The 21783-nt window shown below is 47.3% G+C and overlaps 1 protein-coding gene across 1 annotated transcript in view; it reads left to right on the forward strand.

Annotated features, from left to right (window-relative positions):
• TECTB (tectorin beta) overlaps window positions 1-21783 on the forward strand; it is a 241620-nt gene that overhangs the window by 133593 nt on the left and 86244 nt on the right. The window contains exons 4-5 of the mRNA XM_069612212.1: window positions 11925-12067; window positions 12173-12245. Coding sequence (XP_069468313.1) covers window positions 11925-12067; window positions 12173-12245 — 216 coding nt within the window. The remainder of the gene's footprint in view (window positions 1-11924; window positions 12068-12172; window positions 12246-21783) is intronic.

The raw sequence follows: 21783 nt of genomic DNA on the forward strand, positions 1-21783 counted from the left end.
GCCCTCCTACCTCTGGTCCTACCTACCCTTAATGCTCTACCGGACAATGCTGACCTTAACCTACTAGTTGACACCTTTAACAACTCCATGGCAACCGCCATTGATACCATTGCCCCTTTGAAACTACGTAAAAGTAAACCAATAAACCACATGAATTCGTGGTACACTCCCCAACTCAAACTGCTCAGGAAAAAGAAAGCTAAACTAGAACTACTATGGAAAACCAACCCATCACCTGAAAACAAATCCAATCTCAATGACATCTCCGCGTTATACAAAAGTGAGATAATTTGCACCAAAAAAGATGCCTATAACGTCAGGATTGACCAGGCAGGCTCTTCCACCACAGAATTATTTAAAATTCTAAAGGAGCTAGAAAACCCAAATCCCCCTCCAGACAACTGCTCAAAAGATAAACCCTGGTGCACCAGCATCCAGAATGCCCTCAACAATAAAATCACAGGACTCCAGACCAAAATTTAGAACAAACGTCATCAACTCTTCAGCAACAAAACCACTGAACCTAGCTTAAGCCCTCTAACACCTAACAAAGCCAATATAGGCTTCACCTTTAAGAAAGTAACTATCTTAGAAGTCCAAAAAATCATCACTTCCCTAAAACCTTCTAATTGCAAAGGAGACAGCTGCGCTGCCCAAATAATAAAAGATGCTGCCAGAGACCTCTCCCCTTTTATCACTAAGCTAATCAACGTTTCATTTGCTAACAATTCTGTCTCCAACAACCTAAAACAATCTTGGGTGCTCCCTCTCCTAAAGAAACAATCCCTAGACCCAGCCATACCAACTAATTATAGACCCATCACCACTGTCCCTTTTCTGCTAATAATTCTGGACAGAGACTCCTACATACAGATTCAGGAGTACCTGGAAGCTAACCAACTGCTAGGTATACATCAATCGGGCTTCAGACCTCAACATGGAACCGAAACTGCTCTGGTTGACCTCAAAAGCCAGATTGACAAAATCAAAGACAAAGGCAATGCAGCAATCCTACTGCTCTTAGACCTCTCAGCGGCCTTCGATTTAGTCGACCACGAAATTCTATGCAACCACCTATCTATCGCAGCCCACTTCTCCTCCTCTGCCTCTGCATGGATACAATCCTTCCTGGCGAATAGAACCATGCGAGTCTTCTCCACAACAGCTGCTGCTGACCCAATCCCCATCACCTGTGGAGTCCCTCAAGACTCCTGTGTCTCCCCCACCTTGTACAATATATTTACGAAGCCTCTATTCGACAAACTGGACCGTCTGGGTGTCACCTACACTAACTATGCAGATGACACCCAGATTCTCCTTACCATCTCAGGCAACTACTATGCGGACGTCACCCGGATCAACAAAATCTTCTCCATCATTCAGGCATGGTTGGCCACCCACGGCCTCTGCCTGAATGATGAGAAGACGGAGCTTCTGCTAGTCGGCTCTCCTTATAACCTGTCTAAACTCAGTCCCAGCTACAAGAACATTATCATAGACGGTAACACCATCCCTATTGCTAAAAGTGTGAAAACCTCAGGCTTCCACCTTGATGCCAACACCAACCTCTCCAAACAAATCAACTCAACCGCCTCGGCCACTGCCTATATGGGTAAGCTAATCAGGGCTAGCAGACCCTTCCTATCCCCTGACAGCTGTCTCACTCTGGCCAGAACACTCATTCAATCCAAACTTGACTATTGCAACAGCCTGTACCAAGGAGCCAACCAATCCGTAACTAACAAACTCCAGGTTCTCCAGAACAATGCTCTGCGCGCAGCACTTAACATGAATGGAGATAACAGACACTAAAGCTTTACAAATACAAAGTTCAGTCACTCTCGGTGTGCACCACACCCTACCATACCATACTATTACCACCCAAACAAGATCAACAAATGGATGAACAGTTTGTGTCATCTTTGACCAACCACGGTTTTCTTTACCCACACAAAATCCCCCACCTTCACCTCAACAGGTTTGACAATCCTCTTTTCATCATGCCTCACTTTGGACCTAACGTGCACCCCTTCACTCTCTAGACCCCATCTTCATCATCAATGCACACTCTCTGTGTGTCACCAATGACGGAGGACACATAGGCATGTGCCCCTTCCTACCCCTCTTCAGCTCAAATGGAGCAAAACATGTAACTGAATGTAGAGGCATCGGAAAGTTGTTCACTCTTTCCATCACAGCATCCTCCGCACTTGCTCCACACTTCTCTGACATGCGGACATCATCCATCAGACATCTAGTCACTGTGACAGATCTGGACAATTCATCCCTTCTTCCCAGAGGGGAGCCACCCACTTTAAGGCTAGGAAGGTGAGCTCGCTAAGCAAGACCCTCCCTAGGTGGCTGGGCAAGTGGAACCTCACTAGGCATGACTCCCCTCTTGGGGACAAGGACTCCCTTTCTAATCAGGAACTCCTAGTCCAAAACACTGTTTCAGCATTTATGTGTGTTGGAAAGACTTTGGTTCCTCTTGTTATGCCTATAACCCACAAGGAACCTTCTGTCACTATTTTGGCATCAGGTAATGCTGAACATAGTCTGGATGCCATAATCAAAGAAGACAAATACGTTTATGTTGTTTCTGATAACGTACATAAGAGCCAAGCCGAAGGCGAGCCAGAGAGAGGCTCCTATGGAGGGAGGAGGAAAATCCCAACGCAGAGGTGCGGCTCTGGAGAGACATCGTCCAGGAGGGGTGGAGCCACATAAAGCCACGGAACAAGCAGTGGCAGGGAGGAGGAAAGGACTGCTGGCTGGAGGCTGGAGGAGATCATCCTGAGCGAGTGAGAAGCTTCGTTCAGGAGCAAGACATAGCTGGAAATACACCCATTTTAGCTGGCAGCACAACCATGAGAGAACAGTTGTGGGCTTAGCACCCGGTACTGACGCTGAGACCAGCAGGACGCAGGGAGCCCGGGTCCCGAGCTCCACATGGCAAGATAATTTGCCGTGGACACGAACACCAACAGGGAAGCGAGAAGCCAAAGCGCCACGAGGGCTATGATTTTTTGGTTTACCAGGTCTGCAACCCTGACAAGGTCACAGAGACGAGTGTATCACGAATGGTGAAAATCACGGCCGAGGAAGCCGACACAGGTGCACAAGCTTGAGAGAGAGGAACAGGCTCACGCCTTATGCAAGATTGAGCAAAAGGGAGTTGAATACTTTATATCAAGGCTAGGAAAGCCATCAAAGATATGAGAGCATGAAAGAACTGAACGGGCTCACGGCCCTTTGTAAAACAGAGCAAAAGAGATATTTATGTTTTGTGCCACGGCTGCAAAAACTGACAAAGGCACCAGGAATGGATCCTGCGCAAAACAGACTGAGAGGAGTATGAATAATCTGCAACAACTTTGGAGAAGCCAACTAGGTTACGGACACCTAGAGCTCATGAGCAGACAGACATACCACATGTATTAGGTTGAATTAGAGTCATTATGCCTACCAGGAAGTCATAAGACTTCTTGGTCCAAGTGCTACAATGGTTGGGCATAGAAGAATGGTATTACCGATGCTCCTGGAGGGATTTGAAATACTTGATAAAAAGCTGAGAACATTTTGAAGACACCCCTACTTTTCCAGAGAAGAAGCTAAAACCAATACAGAGGACATTTGTGTTTCATTGAATAGAATCTCTGAAAAGACTGTGAATTACATCATCATCTGTAGAAACTGAAACTGAGCCATCTAAGTGTTGAGCCAGGCAGAAGCCAACTACAGAGGCCATTGCTAAAGGCATCCTTCTTTATGTTAAGCTTTTTCTTAAGTGGTAGGGCGAGTTCGTCATTCGGAATTTGGACTAAAGTCTATTTTTCTTTTGGCCTTGTTGAGCACCATTAGTTTTAAGGTGTCAGGAACTGAACTTCCCTTACAGTGGTAGGCCCAGATAGGCATTTTCCTTTTAATTTAAATAAACACCCTTGAGCCATGACCCACTTTAGTATGAGCCTTTCTTCTGGTACGCTGCATCACCTGTTCTATGGCAATGTTTGACTGGGGATAATACAAAGCCCTCTTCTTGTGCCTAACATCAGACCTCAACCAAAACACCAGCATGGCCCTGCACACCAATCGCGTGGACCATATCTGTCAAGACATTTGGGAGATACCCTTTGTGTCCAAAAACTAGGACAATGATGGAGGGTCTTGACTTTCAAGCAGCCCTGCATGGGGCCCATGTAAGCAATTAAAGCATTCATGGTAGTGTTTCTAACATTAACGGCACAGTCTTTTATTTTGCTGTGGGAGCCGTCTGTAGCAAATCCCATTGTTGCCCGCCAGGTTAACAAAATGACTACTGTTCTGCATGAGTACAGGGGTGAGTCATGGCTAAACCGCTTACTTAGCCCCACACTACTACCAAACCAGTAGTGATCCCAATCATACATGTAAACGCCTGATGGGTATAACTCCTTTGCCTTTTGTGGTAGCGTTTGCGAGGACAGGTTAAACTCCCAGGAGGAGTGTGAGGTGATATAAGTAGCAACCAAAACAGCAATGGTAGAAAGACTCCAAAATAAACAATTCCCAATCAAGGTGCTATAGATAAAATGATGTCTTCCTGCAGAACAAGTCGGCACTCAAGTCGGTTTCTTCCTTGAAGGTCGAGCTTGAGGTTCGGGTTGTTCAAGACGGTCCATGGCAATGGAGCAAGCTGGATTCCGTGTGGCTCGTAACACAGCAAGCACACCTACAGGGGCTGCTACACTTCCATTGACAGGGTGCTGGTTCTAGTGCAGACAGCAGTTAAGGTCTTAGTCCAGTAGCAGTTCAACCGCAGCTGAGGATGGTTAGGGGGCTGAGCTTTCCTCTGCCATGGATGCCTTTTGTCTTCTACTCCATATCAAAAGACACTGGAACTGGTAGCACTCCCAGCAGAGATCCAAATGTGTATTCTTCTTCCAGCAATGATTCCAGGAAGGAGTAGGAAACCCCCGCCTTATGAAGACAAAAAGTCATAGGGAATGGGTAAAAGTAAGCCTACGTAGGACCCTTGCCTTCTGACATCGTACCCATAGTTCCTTGTCCCACAGTAAATGGAGGGGACAGTAAGGAAGATAACCCAAACAGAAAACCAAGATGGTGGGACCCTTCTCATGCCCATCTTTCCTCCCTGGCTATTTTAACTCTGTCTCTTTCTCATACCTGCTTACTTCAAAGGCCCTCTGGTGTGCAGCACCCTGGTGTGAGGCTGGCCTTTTTATGTCAGTGAGGCCTTTGAAGCACTGACTCCATGGAAATCTCTTGTTGAAAGGTCCTGGGTGCAGAGGAGAGGTGTTTCCCCTCCTTCTAACCGATCAATAGATCCAGCATCCTGGATTTTGACTCACCGGGTTCAGTGGAAATAGCCAGTGTATCAATGAGTCCACATTGCCCTGATATAGCTGGAGCAGGGCTTACAGGGCTAACACTTGCATAATATCAAATTGGTCTGCTTTCATAATTGTGTGCTCTTTATCGGTCACCATACCACAGCCAGGGATTGATTATTTTTAGATATTACCTTGCCACCACACTGATTAAGGCAAACAATTATTATCATTTAGTTCAGAGTTGCAGATGTTAAAATGATACCCCTGGCTGTGGTGACCTTACATCACAGCAGCTGTCAGGGATTCACGTGTGACCTTTGAACCTGCCCTGTGCCACTGTGCCACTGTAAAACAGGAGCTGCAGATGTCAGGATACTGCTGCAGCAAAGGCTCATGAATGTACTAGACATTTGGCATGAAGCCTCTATGTATGGGGCCTGTTCAGAAACAGAATTACATGCATCATTTTATAATAATGAAAATCAAAATAGCCAGGGCCTTTACCCCCTTGAACATGGCAATTTGTCACAATTGGAAAATGTGTCACAAAATACATTTTCATCAGTTCCTACCCCCCATTACAGAATGCCAGAAGTCAGTTATTCTGTGCAATCTGCCTTCCTCGTGGACTGACCTCTGCTGCGGGGGTAGGAAGGTGAAGAGAAAATGTGGACCAAAACACAAGGATGCGACATATCCGGAAGTTTAGCATTTTGCTTTTCAAAAGGTCCTACTTTTCTAGCTTTCTTAAGCAGTTATGTTCTTGGTTGTGCAGCAGGACACCTCGCCACCAGCAAGAGTTGAACAAAAAATGATGCTGCATAGTTGCATAAAGGTGGGAGGTGGGAGATTCAATGGGCCCAATGGGAACAGAGACTTCCCGCCCTCCTGCCCCCGCAGCTCAGGATCCAGTGATAACTGTACCAGACCGAGTTGCGATAACGATATTAGCGTTGGGTGGTATCCTGGCACATTTACAACCCGGATATCTGATGACCCACAATGTCACGGTCGTCAATGTCTTCTTCTTCTTTAGGCTAAACGATGAAAACACCATCAAGCTAGGACTTGTGATGTCGACTATGCTCAAACTGCAAAGAGAATACATTGAAGCAACTCTGCCTTTTTTGGACACTCCCCAATTTCGAACAAATCCTTCTGTCTGCAACTTCCTCCATTGGGTCCTATTTGGCAAAAGAAATTAGATGACCCCTCTCTTTGTCACCACTGAACGTTTCACAAATTAGTCCACTTTTCCTCATCTGCAAATTCAAACCCTACATCCATCCCTTGCGCTTTCATTACCCTTTTTTCACTCTTTTTTCCATTTCGAGCGGCTGTGCCTTCTCTGTTCCAGTTGCACATCTCTGGAACTCTGTCTCTCATGCCATTAGGAGCAATCAGGACCACCTGACCCCCAACAGGGCTTCTGAAAGGGTTTTAAAAACATGTCTTACCAAGATCACCTTTACCAGACCTTTGATGATTGCCAGATCACGTGGCAGATGTTTGTATTTGCATCAGAATTATTTAAACTAAATTCCTGAGCAAACCATAGATAAGGATTATGGCCGAAGTAAGTGGTCGAAGTGAGCGGAAGCGTTTGGGAGCGGTGCACCTCTACTTTTTTTTAATGAAGTTTTACAGTTCCTATACTTCTATTTTAAAAGAAAAAAAACCTTCTGGAATGGTTTCCTTTTCAGAAACTTGCACTTTCAGTGCACTGTACTTAATGTTCTCTTAAACAGCAGGCACATGTGTTTGGGGGTTTGTATTGTGTGTGGGAGGGGGTGTGGTATTGGGGTTTGTGGGGAGCGGGGGCAGGCCAGCAGGGAACATAGTTCCACTACTTCTTTTCGTACACTTCGACCACTGGCCCAAGGGAGCTCTCCTGTCGCTGAGATAATCTGTGAATCAGGCCATGGCCGGAAGAAGATATTAGAAAAAGATGGGGGAAGTGCATGTCTGGCACGCAGGGCCTGATTTCAGAAACTTTGCACATGTGCAATTTTGTATAGGATTAGCAAAGGAGAACATATTCCCCTCGTAGAACTACACAAGGCCAGGGCTGGACTGGGAACCAAAAGTGGCCCTGGATATTTTTTTTTAAAAGTGGCCCCATATTTCACTGAAGGAGCGAGCACAGTGTGTAGTGTTGTTGAATAAATATTCTTTTAAATGTACAATGTGCATCACATTTTATCAAAAACCTCCCCTTGGGTACTACTCAGTCTGTCACAAAAGCGATGAATTACCAATTGCAACAGTGGGCCACTTTTTCATTGGTGCCCAAGAATTTTATGCCCCAGGCCGACACTGGCTGAGTGCATGAGCGCCAGTGTATAATCACCACCAGAACATCAGCCTACACCCAGAACCTCCAAGTGAGTCTGCTAAGTTTAGCGGAGGAGCCTAGATGGGATAGCTCATTGACCTCTCTCTGGCCCAGTGGGGTGAGGGTTGGGAACTTTGTTCTCACCGCCCCCAAAACCATGTATTTATTACAGTTTAGTAGACTGACGTAAATGCCATGAAGCGGCAAAGAGACATCTACGGAAGGCAGTGTAGCCAGGGATTGAGGAACGTGGGGCTTCGTTCTGCGTGCTCTACCTTGAGGTCCAAGTCTTGTATACACCCAAAAAAAGTTCTAAGAAGAAGTGGTGCATGCTGGAACTTGATGTTCAAGTGGCGAGAGTTAGTGAGCAATTGAGTGTAAATCAGAATTGATGCCTGCTAGAATTTGAGTTCCAACTTTTTCAGAGTCACTGATAAATTAACTGCAACAAGAAGTGGTCCACGTCCTAAAGCCAATGAGAGCAGAGTGTAGCATGCAGAGAAAGCTTGCACCTTGGAACATAAAATCCAAAGTCAATGGTGAACATACAGAGAGACTTGCATACTGGAACTTGAAGTCTAAAGTCCCAAGAGAAAGTGCTGAACAAAATATGCCGAGCAACCCTATAGATTGGGACTTGAAGTCCCAGGTTCCCAGAATCCCTGAGAAACGGACTGCAATGAGTCTCAAGACCCGTAGACCTTAAGAAACTGGAGTCCAAGAGTCCCAGGGCCAGCTATATGAAGACGCTCTGTGACAATCCAGAGGCAAGGACTAGTGTTTACAACCACCTGACAACCTCTTCAGCCGCTTGATGAATAAAATATATCAACACTATGACACTATGTTGAGTGATTCCCACAACGAGGGGACATGAAGGCATTGGGTAATGCAGCCTGTGCGGTCCACCCGTGAAGCAGGGTGCACCAAGCAGGGGTGCTCCGTGTGAACCACCACAAAGCACAACCACATGGAACAGAAGCCTGGCCTGACTAGTTCTACAGGCAGAGCGCCTCCCACTGCACCCACACGGGGGGGGGGGAGAGCCATGTAGGAGTGTGTTCCTGGGAAGCCACACCTGCCTGTCACTGGTGCCAGACACAGCAACACAAATCCTCAGTTCCCCAGCCCACTCAGCTTGCCCAAGCACCCCTGACCCCCTGCATGCAGCGCTCCGGGCAGCAACCACCAGCAGGACCTTGTGTACATACCCACCCATTGTTGGTAACTCAGTGGGGTGTCACTATTTGCGAAGCCACAGAGGAAGCAAGTGAATGTCATGGTGACACGTGCTGCCTGCATTGACACGTGGCCATCAGTCGGTGCAAGCCGAATGCTGCCGCAGTGCTGTTGCTGTGAGGGGTGGGGTGCGTGGGGCACACGCTCTTGCACCACCATCCCCGTGTCTATGTGACAGGTTGGGCATTGGTTAACATGGTAGATGGGGAACCTCCCCCCCCCCCCGAGCTAGAAGATATTATGAGAGTGGCCTCATTGCACCGCTGTCTACAGAATTGAAAAGGGAGTGAAACATGATGAGGGATCAGTTAAGGGCTTCATTGTAGGCACAAGCGGAGGCCCAGACTGGAATGGAATGAACGTGCAAAATGTTGGGTCACATGGTGCAATATGTGAACTTAAGTTGCTGGCAGACTTGCGTGAAGTCTTCAGATGGTAGACATGGAATGAGTTCTGTTTCACCTGTTCGTAGTCTACACATTTGCATTTTTCATATGAAGGGTGCACAAAAATGGTAGCTTGGAGACGGTTTCCAGCGCCATTCCCTCTTCTGCCATGAATTGAGGAAAGGGCGATGTCTCTCCTTATGAGTGAGGGTGATAGTAATGCTAGTAGCACCTGGTTATGGCTAAAAACGCCACCTGCTTTCACAAGCGGTAAATCGCCCAGAGAAAGCACTGGTAAAGGTTCTCGCAGAATTACTACATCCAGTAAATGCTCCAATACCCAATGGAGTCCAGTGGGTCCCAATAATGGTGAACAGCCTATGGCTGCCATCAGAGGCGTTGCTGGGGGGCTATGTCCCCAGGGAGAGGTGTTGCTAGGCCTGGAAAAGATCCGGGGCTAGGCTAATGTCGGGACTGGCAGGACTCGGGGCTAGGTAGCCTTTTGATTGTAGCTCCTGAGCATCTATCTAGGGCTACAACTAAAAGAACTGGGGCTATAGCCCCCTCAGCCCCCACTAGCAACGCCTCTGGCCCCGGGCCTTGTAGACCCAGATAGAAGCTCAGGGTTTCCAAGCAAAAGGCTAGCGAGCCCCGAGTCCTGACAAACCCCGACATTAACAAGCCCCAGTTTTTTTTCCAGACCTAGCAACACCCCTGCTGCAATCTTGAAAAAATACTGCAATTGCAGCCATTGGTAAAAGTAATCATTTCTGGTGGTACCAGTACTGCTAATACAGCTAACAAACGCCACTGCGCCAGAGTATACTGCACACGACGGGGACGCATGGAAAATGGATAAAGCCACCACTGAACTCAATGCCGATAATAATGAGAAAACAGCAGAATAAAAAAATGGTCCACTTTGAAGAGGATGGGTGGTAAAGCTACACAGCAGACCAGTTAGACGGGCTAGCTTTTCAGCTTCCTGCTTGCTTAACGTCTGTGAATGTGCCGTTGATAACCTGAGGCTGATGCTATGCTTTCTAAATTAACCCACTCCCGTCAGCTCTCTGTGCGTAGTGCTCGGAACGTCCTGCAGCTCACTGGTAGCATCTTAGTACATGTTTTGAATGCAATCGGGAACTATCTTGTTGCATTACACCACATGCACGTATGCACTGACAGCTCTTGTTGGGAAGTACCTTGATAGGTAACTGAACACTTAGCTCCCATATACTAGTTATGCATGCTCTGATGTCCATCCATTTGCAAACGGGAACTTGCTTGATTTGTCCCCACTTCTTACACCATTAGAGAAGTTATAAACATATTTACATGCGCGAGCAAACACACACAGAGAAACACGTTCCACACACTCTCCCTCTATTTGCATACAAACAGAACCCCCAAGTCTCAGGCACACACTTTTGTGTAGGTTGCGGGTGTCCGGCAGACAAGTGGTTGGCCGCTCTGCGAATAAAAGTTCAGTCTCTGCTGCTTCCCCGGCTTTGGAATGCATATAGTATGGTCCTCAATTCGTTGGATTGTTAAATCTATAGGTTTTCTACCAGCAGAAAGAACCCTCTTTTCAGTGAGCACTCAGGAAGAGCTGCAACGCGCCATAGCATCAAACATTTCAAATAAGTAAAAATGAAGGCTGTTGCCAAAAGGTGTCATCTGCATGTAGGCTGGCGTATTTATTTGGGGAATAAAGGCGTTTGCTTACCTTCGAGTCCACATCCAGCTGAAGGCCTCACGCCCGCACTTAGCTGCCAGGCCCGGATGCTGCAGCCTGTCCTGCGCAGTGTGTGTGCAGGGCACTGTGCGGTTCGGTGGCCAGGCAGGCCCGCGTGCGCAGGCGCGACCCATTAAAAAATAAATGCGCAGTGCCTGCCTCGGTTAGTAGTGGCAGCCGGCAGGCAAGCAGCCAATTCAAAGCAAACCACCCAGGTGGAATGAATCATGCAACGTGTATCCTTCCACGCCAAAGAGGCCCTATGCGGCCAGAGGCCTACCGGGGGATGTCCCGGTGTCCCGGTGGGGCAGTCCAGCCCTGCACAGGGCCTCATTACGAGTCCGGCGGAAACTGTGCCAGAAAAACTGGCAGGTTGCCGCCGGACCCATAATGATTTACCGGCACCTGACTTGCCGGAACAACCGGGGCATTACAGCACCGGCGGTCCGGTAAGTCAAGTGCCAGTAAAATGTTGATTCCCATTCCCGTGGCGTCCCACGGGAATGGGGACCACGGAAGCACCGGCACCGTTAACAACGGTGCCGATGCTTCTGTGAAAGTCTGCTGGTGGGTGCCGTTCCGCCCGCCAGGGTCAGACCTGGCGGGTGGAACGGCACCCACCAGCAGACTCGTAGTTCATCAGTCTGGAAACAACGGTGCCGGTAAGGTTACCGGCACCGTTGTTTCCAGACCGGCAAACTTATAATGAGGCCCATAGTCTTTTAATGCATGTTTGCATCAGGACAATTTTTGCAGGAGGGCTATTCCCCCACACATGAGTATTGTACCAGCACAAGGTTTCAGTAATGAGGCTCTAGATATGCTGTTAGCGTTCACTACACAAAGCATTCCCCAGAAACTGAATGATTGCAGTGTGATTTTCTTTTTCCTTTCAGTTCAAAAACCCCATCTACCACTTCCACAACTCGATTGTGTCCAACGACAGCACGCTGATCGTGAAGAACCAACCAGTGAACTACTCCTTCACCTGCACCTACCACTCCAATTACCTGGTGAACACAGCGGCCTTTGACCAGAGGTAAACATGCCATCCACTACTGGAGCCTTTTAGGATTTCAGGGCAGACGTGGGCTGATTTCACTCACGTATCCTTTAGTCTTACAAAATTCTTTCCATCTTCTAGAGTTGCGACGGTCCATGTGAAGAACGGAAGCTCTGGGTCCTTCGAAAGCCAACTCTCGCTCAACTTTTACGCCGTGAGTTTGGTGCTACATATTTCGTCTGTGGCATGAAATCACCCTTTTGTATATTCATATCAGTGGCACCACGCACACAAGCTTTGGCAAAGCCAATAGTTGGGGCGTTTGCAGGTGTGCATTGCATTTTACAGGTAGGAGTGGTGGTGTGGAGAGGATTGGTTTGGAGGGGAGTGATGGTGTGGAATGGTGGTGTGGTGGTTGAGGGTGTGGAGGTTATGTGGAGTGCTGGCATGGAGTGGTGTAGGGATGTGGTGGTGTGGAATGGGTGTGGAGTGGCGATGAAGAGTTGTGGGGGCATGGCGGTGTGGAGTGGTATGTGGGTGTGGTGGTGGGGCATGTGATTTTGAGGTGTAGGGGAAATAGGCATGTAACGGTGTAAGGATGAGGTAGTGGAGTTATAGAGCGGTGTGTAATTGTGTGAGTGGGGTGGTGATGGACTCCGCGCAGCGGTTTATCCATTCCTGGCATGCTGCCTTCCTACCACAGTACCACCACAGAGGAATATCTGTTACTGATGTGCAGAGAGATTGGAAAAATAAAATGTTGCCTGGCTGAGTGTACCTGCAGCACGACCGTCTCTGTGGTTGTATTTTTACACGTGTTTTGGTTCTCATTCTAAAGGAATTTAGAAAGAGACCCAAAATATGTGTGAAAACATAAGAATGATATGATAGTCACAATCGCAAGGAGATACGTTTTTAAGTTTTTAAACTTTTTCCTGGGACAACAGGGTGAGCAGGCACTGCTCATCTCGCGAGGACTCTCTGGCACGAGAATTTCACAGTTATGGCCAGAGAATTTCGGGAAGTCGTCAGAAAGGAGTTTGACAAAGTCACAGGGAGCAATGCTGACCTCTCCTGCGGTGCTGTGCTGAGAAGGGAGCAGCTTGAGGCACAAGCAGGGCTGAGCATGAACAGAGGAAGGAACAGTGCACAACAAAACAGAAAGAAAGCACGCGATTTCAAAGGCAGCTCAGAATTGGCCCAATTAATGCAAAAACCCTGCTCATTGATTTAAATGAACACATTGTGCTTGTTCTGTTTCATGCCGCTAGCTTGCCGATTACCATGCTAACCAAACATTCTGGTTTCCAGCACACCTTCTATCGCTCACTTTCTATCTTTCTGTCGCTCTCTATCTCTGTTCAGTGTAGCAAAGGTTTTGCCACATATGATGGCGGTTTGTGTCACCACAAGGTGCCACAACCATGAAGGCGTCTCTGCAAGATCTAAAATATGGGAGCGATGCATGTATAAAACATGATCATGAGTTTGGAAATATTACATCCAGTAAAATCTCCAAACTAATTTACTGTTACCGCATGCGGTAAACATGAGGTACTAGAAATGGGCTGGATGATTACAAGCCATGCAGACTCTTCTGTTATTCCCCATTTTGGAGTCCATGAGACTGCATTGAGGTCACGCGGTATTCCCACATAGCTAATACTGCATGTAGGAATGTGTTTTTGTGACGCAAACATCTCTCAAGCAAAAGCTGGTGGAAGAGGTGAGTTCTGAAACTTACAATTTGGCATAGTGCTATTCCAACATACAAGATGTTTACTAAAACATGCAGCAGTCCAAAATACCAGATGTGTGCTAAAACATACAGGCCCTCATCACCATACCGGCGCTAAACCATGGCGCTATTAGCACCATGGTTGGTGCCGGTATCGTAACGGGTCTGCTATGGTGAAATGGGGAAATACCGCCCCATTCCAAGGTTGGCAGGGCGGTATTTCCCCATTTCCCCATGGCCCTTCCCCATTCCCATTTTTTCCCCATAGGGCATAATGGGAATGGCGAAGGCGCTAAGTACGGTACCGCAAATTGCGGTATCATACTTACCGCGAAGGGCCCTTTGCAGGTCCCTACTTTAACGGCTGGTCTAGACCAGCCGTTAAGGTCCGGACCCGCAAAGGGACCTCGTAAATAGGTGCTAATGGGTTAACGCCGCCGCAGCCTTTTACGGCGCCGTTAACCCATTAGCGCCAGGGTCCTAATGAGGCCCACAGTATTTCATAATACCAGAGGTTTTACCACAACTGACAAAGGCCCTCATTACGACCCTGGCGGAAATCGCGGTGCTAAATGCACCGCGGAGCACGGCGGAAAGCTGCCGATAGCGCCATGGAGGTTGGCGGATTTTCCGCCCCATGCCGACCTTGGCGGGGCGGTAAATCCCCATTCCCCATTTTACCCTTCCCCATTCCCATTTTTGCCCCATAGGGTATAATGGGAGTGGGGAAGGCGTTAATTGCGCCACCGCAAAATACGGTGGCGTAATTAACATCAAGGTCCCGTAGCGCCATGGATTTCTCCGCCCGGAAAAACCAGGCGGAAAACGTTCCATGGCGCTACGGGAACTCGTAGTAGGGCGGACGGGTCCGCCGCGAATAACGCTGGCGTAAACCCACTCCGCCAGGGTCGTAATGAGGGCCAAACTCATAAGGCTGGTTCAATAATGAACTTGGGAGAAATATTTTTTAAAGAAGTGGAAAACTGTGCACCTGCCAAGTGTGATGATATAATGTAATTGCCAATATCTTCAATAAAAACTGAAAGAATGTTGTACTAATTCTAACATGGGGACACATGACTCAAACAGCCCCCCACCACTTCTCCAATCCCACTTCAAAAGGCACACTTACGAGGCTGGCGGTAATGCTGGCACATGCAGTATTTCAGAGCACTGCATCTTTTACCGCCCCACCAAAGTACGAGTTTCATTTCTGAAACACTTCCTTACTACTCCACAATTGCAATATTTCATACAATATTACCTCAACCTGTAATACCGCATGCAGTGATATGGTATTTTCCCATGGAGTTTTATTGGACTCCAAAATGGGCAATAACCCAAGGGTCTGCATGACTCTGAATAATGCGAACCCTTCTGTTACTGCATGCTTGCCGCATGCGGTAATGGCAATTTGGTTTGACAGTACCTCCACAGGAAGGTTCCATGTGATAATCTCCCTGCAAAAGTGTCGCCATGCAAGAATGGCGCCATTTTTTTGCGACAATTCTATCATATGGAACTTGCGGGGGACCACCCCTGCAACCCCTGCTCCCATTTACCCCATATATTGTCCCCATAAATAAGGCTGCCTATGCTGTTTCCCGGCGACTATATGTATGGCAACATTATATATGGGGACAATATTACCTGATACCCACAGGAAATACAGCCACATTTGTTATCCAGCCCTTCGACTTATTTGCAGAGATTCTTACCGAGTTCTGGGGATCAGAAGTTGGTCTTGGGTCCCCATGATCGAGTATCTCACTGGATGGAATTTATGTTTTAGAGAAATATGTTTTATTGCAGGGAAGATCTTGTTGTTTTAAAACTTGTTTTACCAAGAAAAAAATGTAATGTTGGCTTCCTTGAATAGAAATGCTGGACTGGGACAGGTGGACACATGGGGTTGATGCAAAAGGAAGGTACTGTGAGTAACCCTGAGTTACTCCTAGAGAGGTCTAGTTCACAAGGAACGTACCATGAGTATCTATGTCTTAGTCAAATCTGCAAATTGTGGCAGTCAGAAATGCGTCAGTGACTACCCACAAATTGCACACTCACTCACAAAGAATCCCATATGCATTATGATAAATGTTCACCTGAAACACTTTGCAGATGTAAAACAAAATTCCTATCCTCTACACCTGTAAAGCAAGACCTATTGAGCACCCTATTTAAACCACTCCCTGCTATCCCTATTTCAGATCCAGATACTATGGGTCTCCTGTGCCTGAGAACCCCCTGCAGCTCTATGTCCTGCAGTAAGGACTGGGCCTGACTTAGGGCCCGATTCATGGAATTATTTGCACAGAAAATAGGGTACTTGCACGCGCAACTGCGCACAAATTTGCCTTTGTCGATTGATGGAATCAAATGCATAGTCATTTTCCTGGACTTGCGTGGAGTACGTGCTGGCTCAGCACATCTGTGCGAGCTGCCAAGGGCCTTGCACAGGACACCAGCCAGAGCGTGGGTGTGGCTTGTGCAGAGGGATGGGAAGGGGGCAGAATACCTAAAATGGGGAAGAACTTGCAAAAAAGTGGGCGTTCCAACGGACGGCCTGCAGGCAGTCCTTCGCACGCCCACAATTGCGCGGCGCGAGACATATTCAAGGATTCGATCGTGCAACCTCTTAGCTGGGAAATGGCCACACAAGTCCTTCATACGATCCGCCACCCGAAGGTAGGAGTAAGCACACTTGCGCATAGGATTTGCTGCTCGGAGATGGGTTTGCATGTCGGATTTTGTGGTGCGTGCACTCAATCGGGGTTCTGATGTAACTTAGGGGTGCACGTAGGGGTCCAGTGGGGTGCAGCAATGGTTAACAGGGGTTTGCATGCAGATTTTCCAAGTTTAGCCTGAGTTCCTATTTTTCATACGCTGGTTGTCCGGGTGTTGGGAACAGTTACGGGGGACCCTGCGCAGGGTCCCTGAGATGCAGGTCTGCTTGCGGGGGACCCCACGTACTGTTTGAAGGTTGCGTGTATTTACACCCAGGGCAGCGCACAAAGGAAGCTGATCTGGCTATTCATGCTTTGCATGTGGGCGTGTCAGGGGCATTCCAGGCTTACTTTCCACGAACAATTCCATGAATACGCGGTGTGAATTTTTTATTCTGTGTGCAGGCTCACGCAGTGTCTTTCTCGGCATGCACCCCTTGCAGGATTTCTGCGCACATTTCGACGAATCTGGGCCCAGGCTGCAGCAGCTAATAGCAGCCCCATCACTCTGAGCTCCCTATTTTGTAGTATTAGGGTCGTTATTACAGTGGTTGTCAGTGACATTAGGAAACTTATCCATTTCACAATGTGATGATTCCCGTAAAGCAAGAATCTATCTACCATTCTCTCCCGACTCCTAAATGATCCCTTTGCTAATCATCCGTGATCAGGAGGATTGCATCGTATTGGAGAACATGGGCACAATCTTATATTGTTTTGTATTTATCTGCTATTGCCATTTCGCTGGCTCACGTTGGTGTGAAGCACAGAGGTAAACTATATCATCTGTCGCCTATTCGTGAAATGAAGATTGCTCTACAGATGCGTGATTTCGGTGGAACAACTTTTGATATGAAAGTAACTTTCATAAGCATTTAGAGTCGCAAAATGTTCTTAAATGAAGGAAATAGTAAGCATGGCGCTTGACGGAAGCACTCCTCCTTCCACAATAACCTCGTGAGTTTACTGACTCAGGACATGGTGAAGGGAGAAATTGTGAAAATGCCAATTTTCCCCACTTTGCATTCATAACAGAAATGACTTGTAAAGTAGGCAGTGACAGGGAACAGAGGCAATCCTCGGGTAAAATGCCAGGCCATGAGGAGAGCTGTGGGGCAAGCGTGTGTCTTGGAAGCACGACACCACAAAACCAGGCTCTGCGCTTAGAGGCTGGACTCTGGCCTGAAGCGCAATATAAGAACTCAATTAAATGTTTTTTTTTGTTTTTTTTTAAGATCATTCCGGATGGTGACGGGGTAAGGGTGGGAACATTTACCAGTGACAGGTACTGGAGTTCATAACAATGTTTTTAACTTTGGGAGCCAGAGTCCAATATTTACATACATTTAAATTACACAGAGTAGTCATGAGGGCTGAATACAGGAGTGGTGGATTGAGTAGTTAGTTTGGAGGGTTTGGGGCTCCCTCCATCATTAGCAGGTGTAGTTTGAGTGACGTTTCAGTCCCTCTAAGATAGCCTAGGGTGTTAAAGTGCCTTCTGGTGAGATATACATCTAACTTGCAGGTTAGACTTTTCCATGCCAGTTAAACCCACTATAAGCAGAAGCACTATGGGCACACTCACTCTACTCCAGCCCATCCAAGTACCCACACGTACACCACACATCCCCACATGCACAATCATCAACAACAATAAGTCCGGTAGAAACGTGGAGGATATCTTATCATGGCACAACAATGCAAATTCCATCGCTTTCACACACTGATGTGTGTTATTGGCCACTTCCCTAAGAGTGATAAGAACATTGCACAAGCCTCGATTTTCCTGCAAACATGAAACACAACATTAACTGTCCTGCATGAACTGCATATTGTTAGAAACCTTCTGCCAGGTCAGAAAATCAAAATTCCACACGTTTCAAATTAGAATGCTTGATCAGGTTTGGTGATCTGCATAAATCCTCAACCTTCCTGAATCACCACAGTCCTAAACAAATAAAGGACTTTCAGTCCTGAAGATGGTAATACCCAAATTTGTTGATTCTAATTGACCGTATGGTATGTCTGCCCGAATTTGTCCAGTACCATTTGGTCGTTTGGAAACAACCAATTTGGGTAATCACTACCGTACATGGGAGCAGGGGTTACAGGGGTGTCCCTCGCTCCCCATGTTTGGTAGTGATGGCCTTTGGGAGTAGCGCGGGCATATTTGGCGACAGCAAAATTGGTTTCGCGGCCAAATTGACTACAGTCAATTCGGCCGTGGACAATTGTGCCACGGCCAAAATGTATACAACCCTGAAGACAGACTCTTAGTACAGTAACAATCAACAAATGTAATTGATTCTGCTCCCAAACTCCTGCATAAATCCTGTATGTTCTATATTTTCCTGGAATGGGAAGGAGGAGTGTGGCAATCAGGACAGATAAGGGGTAATGCTGATTACCATATGTAACCAAAGATTGCATCCCCTCCTCACCTCAATCTTAACCAAATGAAGATATAATTAAGCGTCCTAGAGACATGGCTCAAGAACCAGACTAGCACATTCATTTGCATGACAACATGACTGCTGCCCTCCAGGAGCACGGATGAGAAGTGGCTAAACTGCCTACGTGCCCTCACACTTCTACAAATCAACAGTGATCCCAATCATAAAGGCAAAACTAGCACAGAAAAGAGATATACCTCCTCTGCCTTTTGCAGTAACGTGGGCCAAGGGAAGGCTAAGCTGTTAAGCGCGGGGTGAATGTGATAACAGTAGCAATCCAAACAGCAATAGTACAACATTGCAAAATAACGGAATGTCCACTCAAGGGTCTGTAAATATATATATTCTATACGTCAAATAAACACACACATATGCAAGAATAACTGACTATGAAAACACCAGCAAAACCCCAACTCTGTGGACAGAACAAGGAAAAGGTGGAAAGTAGATGTAGCAAGTACTCTGGGCACCGTAGCAGAGGTGAAAGGTAAGACATTGCAACCATTTGGTTTAAAAGGATATGTGTTTGTAGAAATAAATCTAAAAGATTGGCGTATCAGTCTCTTGGGTCCCAAAAGTGGACCATGGATGCTGGACCTCACAAAATGACCTTAGTTTATTCTTGTGCTGTTTTATGATGTCGAACCAGGCATCGGGAAGCTGTCTTTGTGGGTTGAACCAGATTCGGATAAAGAGTGTCATGCTGGTCCAGGCGGCATGTCAGCATCGAATTGAGTTCTCAGTGGTGTTCCGGGCATTTCAATAGCAGTGTGCAAACAATGTAGTTTAGTGAGCCCACCATGGTCATTTCGAAGGTCGAGCTTACTCAAGATGGTGGTTATTGCTGTGTTGAGTTGACGAGTGACACAATGTTTTCAGTGGTTTGAGTGGAGTACCAGAGTGGTTTGATGTGGATCTCAGTGGGTCGATTTGTTGTTTGAAGAGGCAGTGTTTCGAAGTCATCTGCAGCAGCAAGCTGTTGTTTGAGTCAAACTTGTGATGTGCTCTGCTGGTACAATGCTATGTTCAGCTGGTTTGATGAATGCAAAACAGTGGATACAGTACCAAAAGCAGCACCACAGGTCCTGATGGTACAAAGGTGTTAGGAAATGGTCAACTCATGTGAGGGGATAGTTCAAAGCTGCAGAATTCAGGAATCCAGCTGCTTGGATTCCCCTGCTGCTATGGGTCCCAAGATCAGTCTTTTCCCTCCTCACTCCCAGTCCCGGTAGGCTAGCTGGCCCCTGCATGAGTCCTTCACCTCCAGTGAGAAGCCTGGGTGCTGGTGAAGCTGACAGAGCATGTTGGTCTTGGTCCAATAGAAGTCACCCTCAATATTCCCTGGGGATGGGTAGAGGACAGTGCTCGCCTATGCATTGGAACACCTACCTTCACCTCACAATTGGAGGACTTTGGAAAGGATTTCTCTCCCAGCAGAGTCCAAACTAATTTTTCTGTTCCTCTTGAAAGGAACAAAGGAATCATGAAAGGAGTGGAAGACCCCTTCCATACAAAGGCATAAGGTCACATGAGATTGGATAAAAGCAAGCCTGCTTTAAGGGGTCCAATCACTGTCCAGGTGATACGTGATATTTGCCTTCTTGCATCATACCCAAAGTGCTTTTCTTACAAGGAGTGGAGGAGACAAGAAGGAAAGATAAGCCCACAGAAAACCAACATCGAGTAATCCTTCCTACAGTTCCTTCTGCTCTGTTGGTCTATTCTAACTCTGCTCCCTCCCCAAGCCTGAAGCTTCAACGGTTCGTTGGAATGCAACACCCTGGTGTGAGCCTAGCCCTTTTGCTGTGGGTGTGCCTCTTTGAAACATGTTTCCGAGGAGGAGTTCTCCCACTGAGAGTTTCCTCGGCTGGAGCGGTGAAACCACATTCCCAAGGGATTAAAGAGAGAAGGTTTTCCTGCCTATCGTCCTGCTGGCTGAGCAGAGACCGGCTCTCTGGCTAGAATCCTCATAGACTTTCCGAAGATGGCATGAGCTCACAGGGGGGTGACATGAGTTTGATAGAAATCTGATGTGACTTAATAAGTGTGTGTACTATCAGTCATCATATATCGGTGCGTCAATGCTTATAAAACCGAGATCCTTCCCATTGGGACCCCCTGCTCCTTCCCTTTTTCCCTTCACTCTGGCCTTCTTCCTTGTGCTCTCCCCTTGGTCCTTCCTCTGAAGCAGAAACCTTAAAGTCATCTTCGACTCCTCGCTCTGCTTCCTCACTCACACTCAGGACATTGCCAAGAAGTCCCACTTTCAGCTCTTCCTTCTCAAAGGAAATCTCTCTTTTCTCACATTCCCCCAGCAGCTCGATGTTACCCGACCTCACAATCTTCAACTTAATCTTACTAAATACTCTCCCTCTAGAGCACTACATTCCTCTGGCACCAACTCTTTGTGTGTAAAGGATTTCGCTTAACAGAGGGTAGGTGGTTGATAGCTTTCCTCAGCTGGCTCCCTCCTGTGGAACAGCCTCCCCCACCCTCTGCGCCTTGAACAGGACTTTCCTAAATTCTGCAAGCTCAAGACTTGCCTCTTTACCTCCTCCTTCCCTTCTTCCCTCCTCTGCTAATTTCACAGTTGCTGTTATCGGTGTCCGGGGCCCTTATGCATCCTCAGGGACTCCTGTCTTCCCACACCCAATCGCACAGCTTCTGTCTACCTGCCGCACTTGCCTTGGCACACCCTCCGCCCTAGAGGTTCGCACTTACATCAAACATGGCCCTAGGCCACGTAGCACTCAACATTCCAAGCACTTCATCTGTGGCTCACCCATGAGCCTTGGACTCCCCAGCACTTACCTCCTCTACCCTCTTCCTTGTTGC

The sequence above is a fragment of the Ambystoma mexicanum genome, chromosome 8 (assembly GCF_040938575.1).
Source record: "Ambystoma mexicanum isolate Mex_15411 chromosome 8, UKY_AmexF1_1, whole genome shotgun sequence".
In the NCBI taxonomy this organism is placed as follows: Eukaryota; Metazoa; Chordata; class Amphibia; order Caudata; family Ambystomatidae; genus Ambystoma; species Ambystoma mexicanum.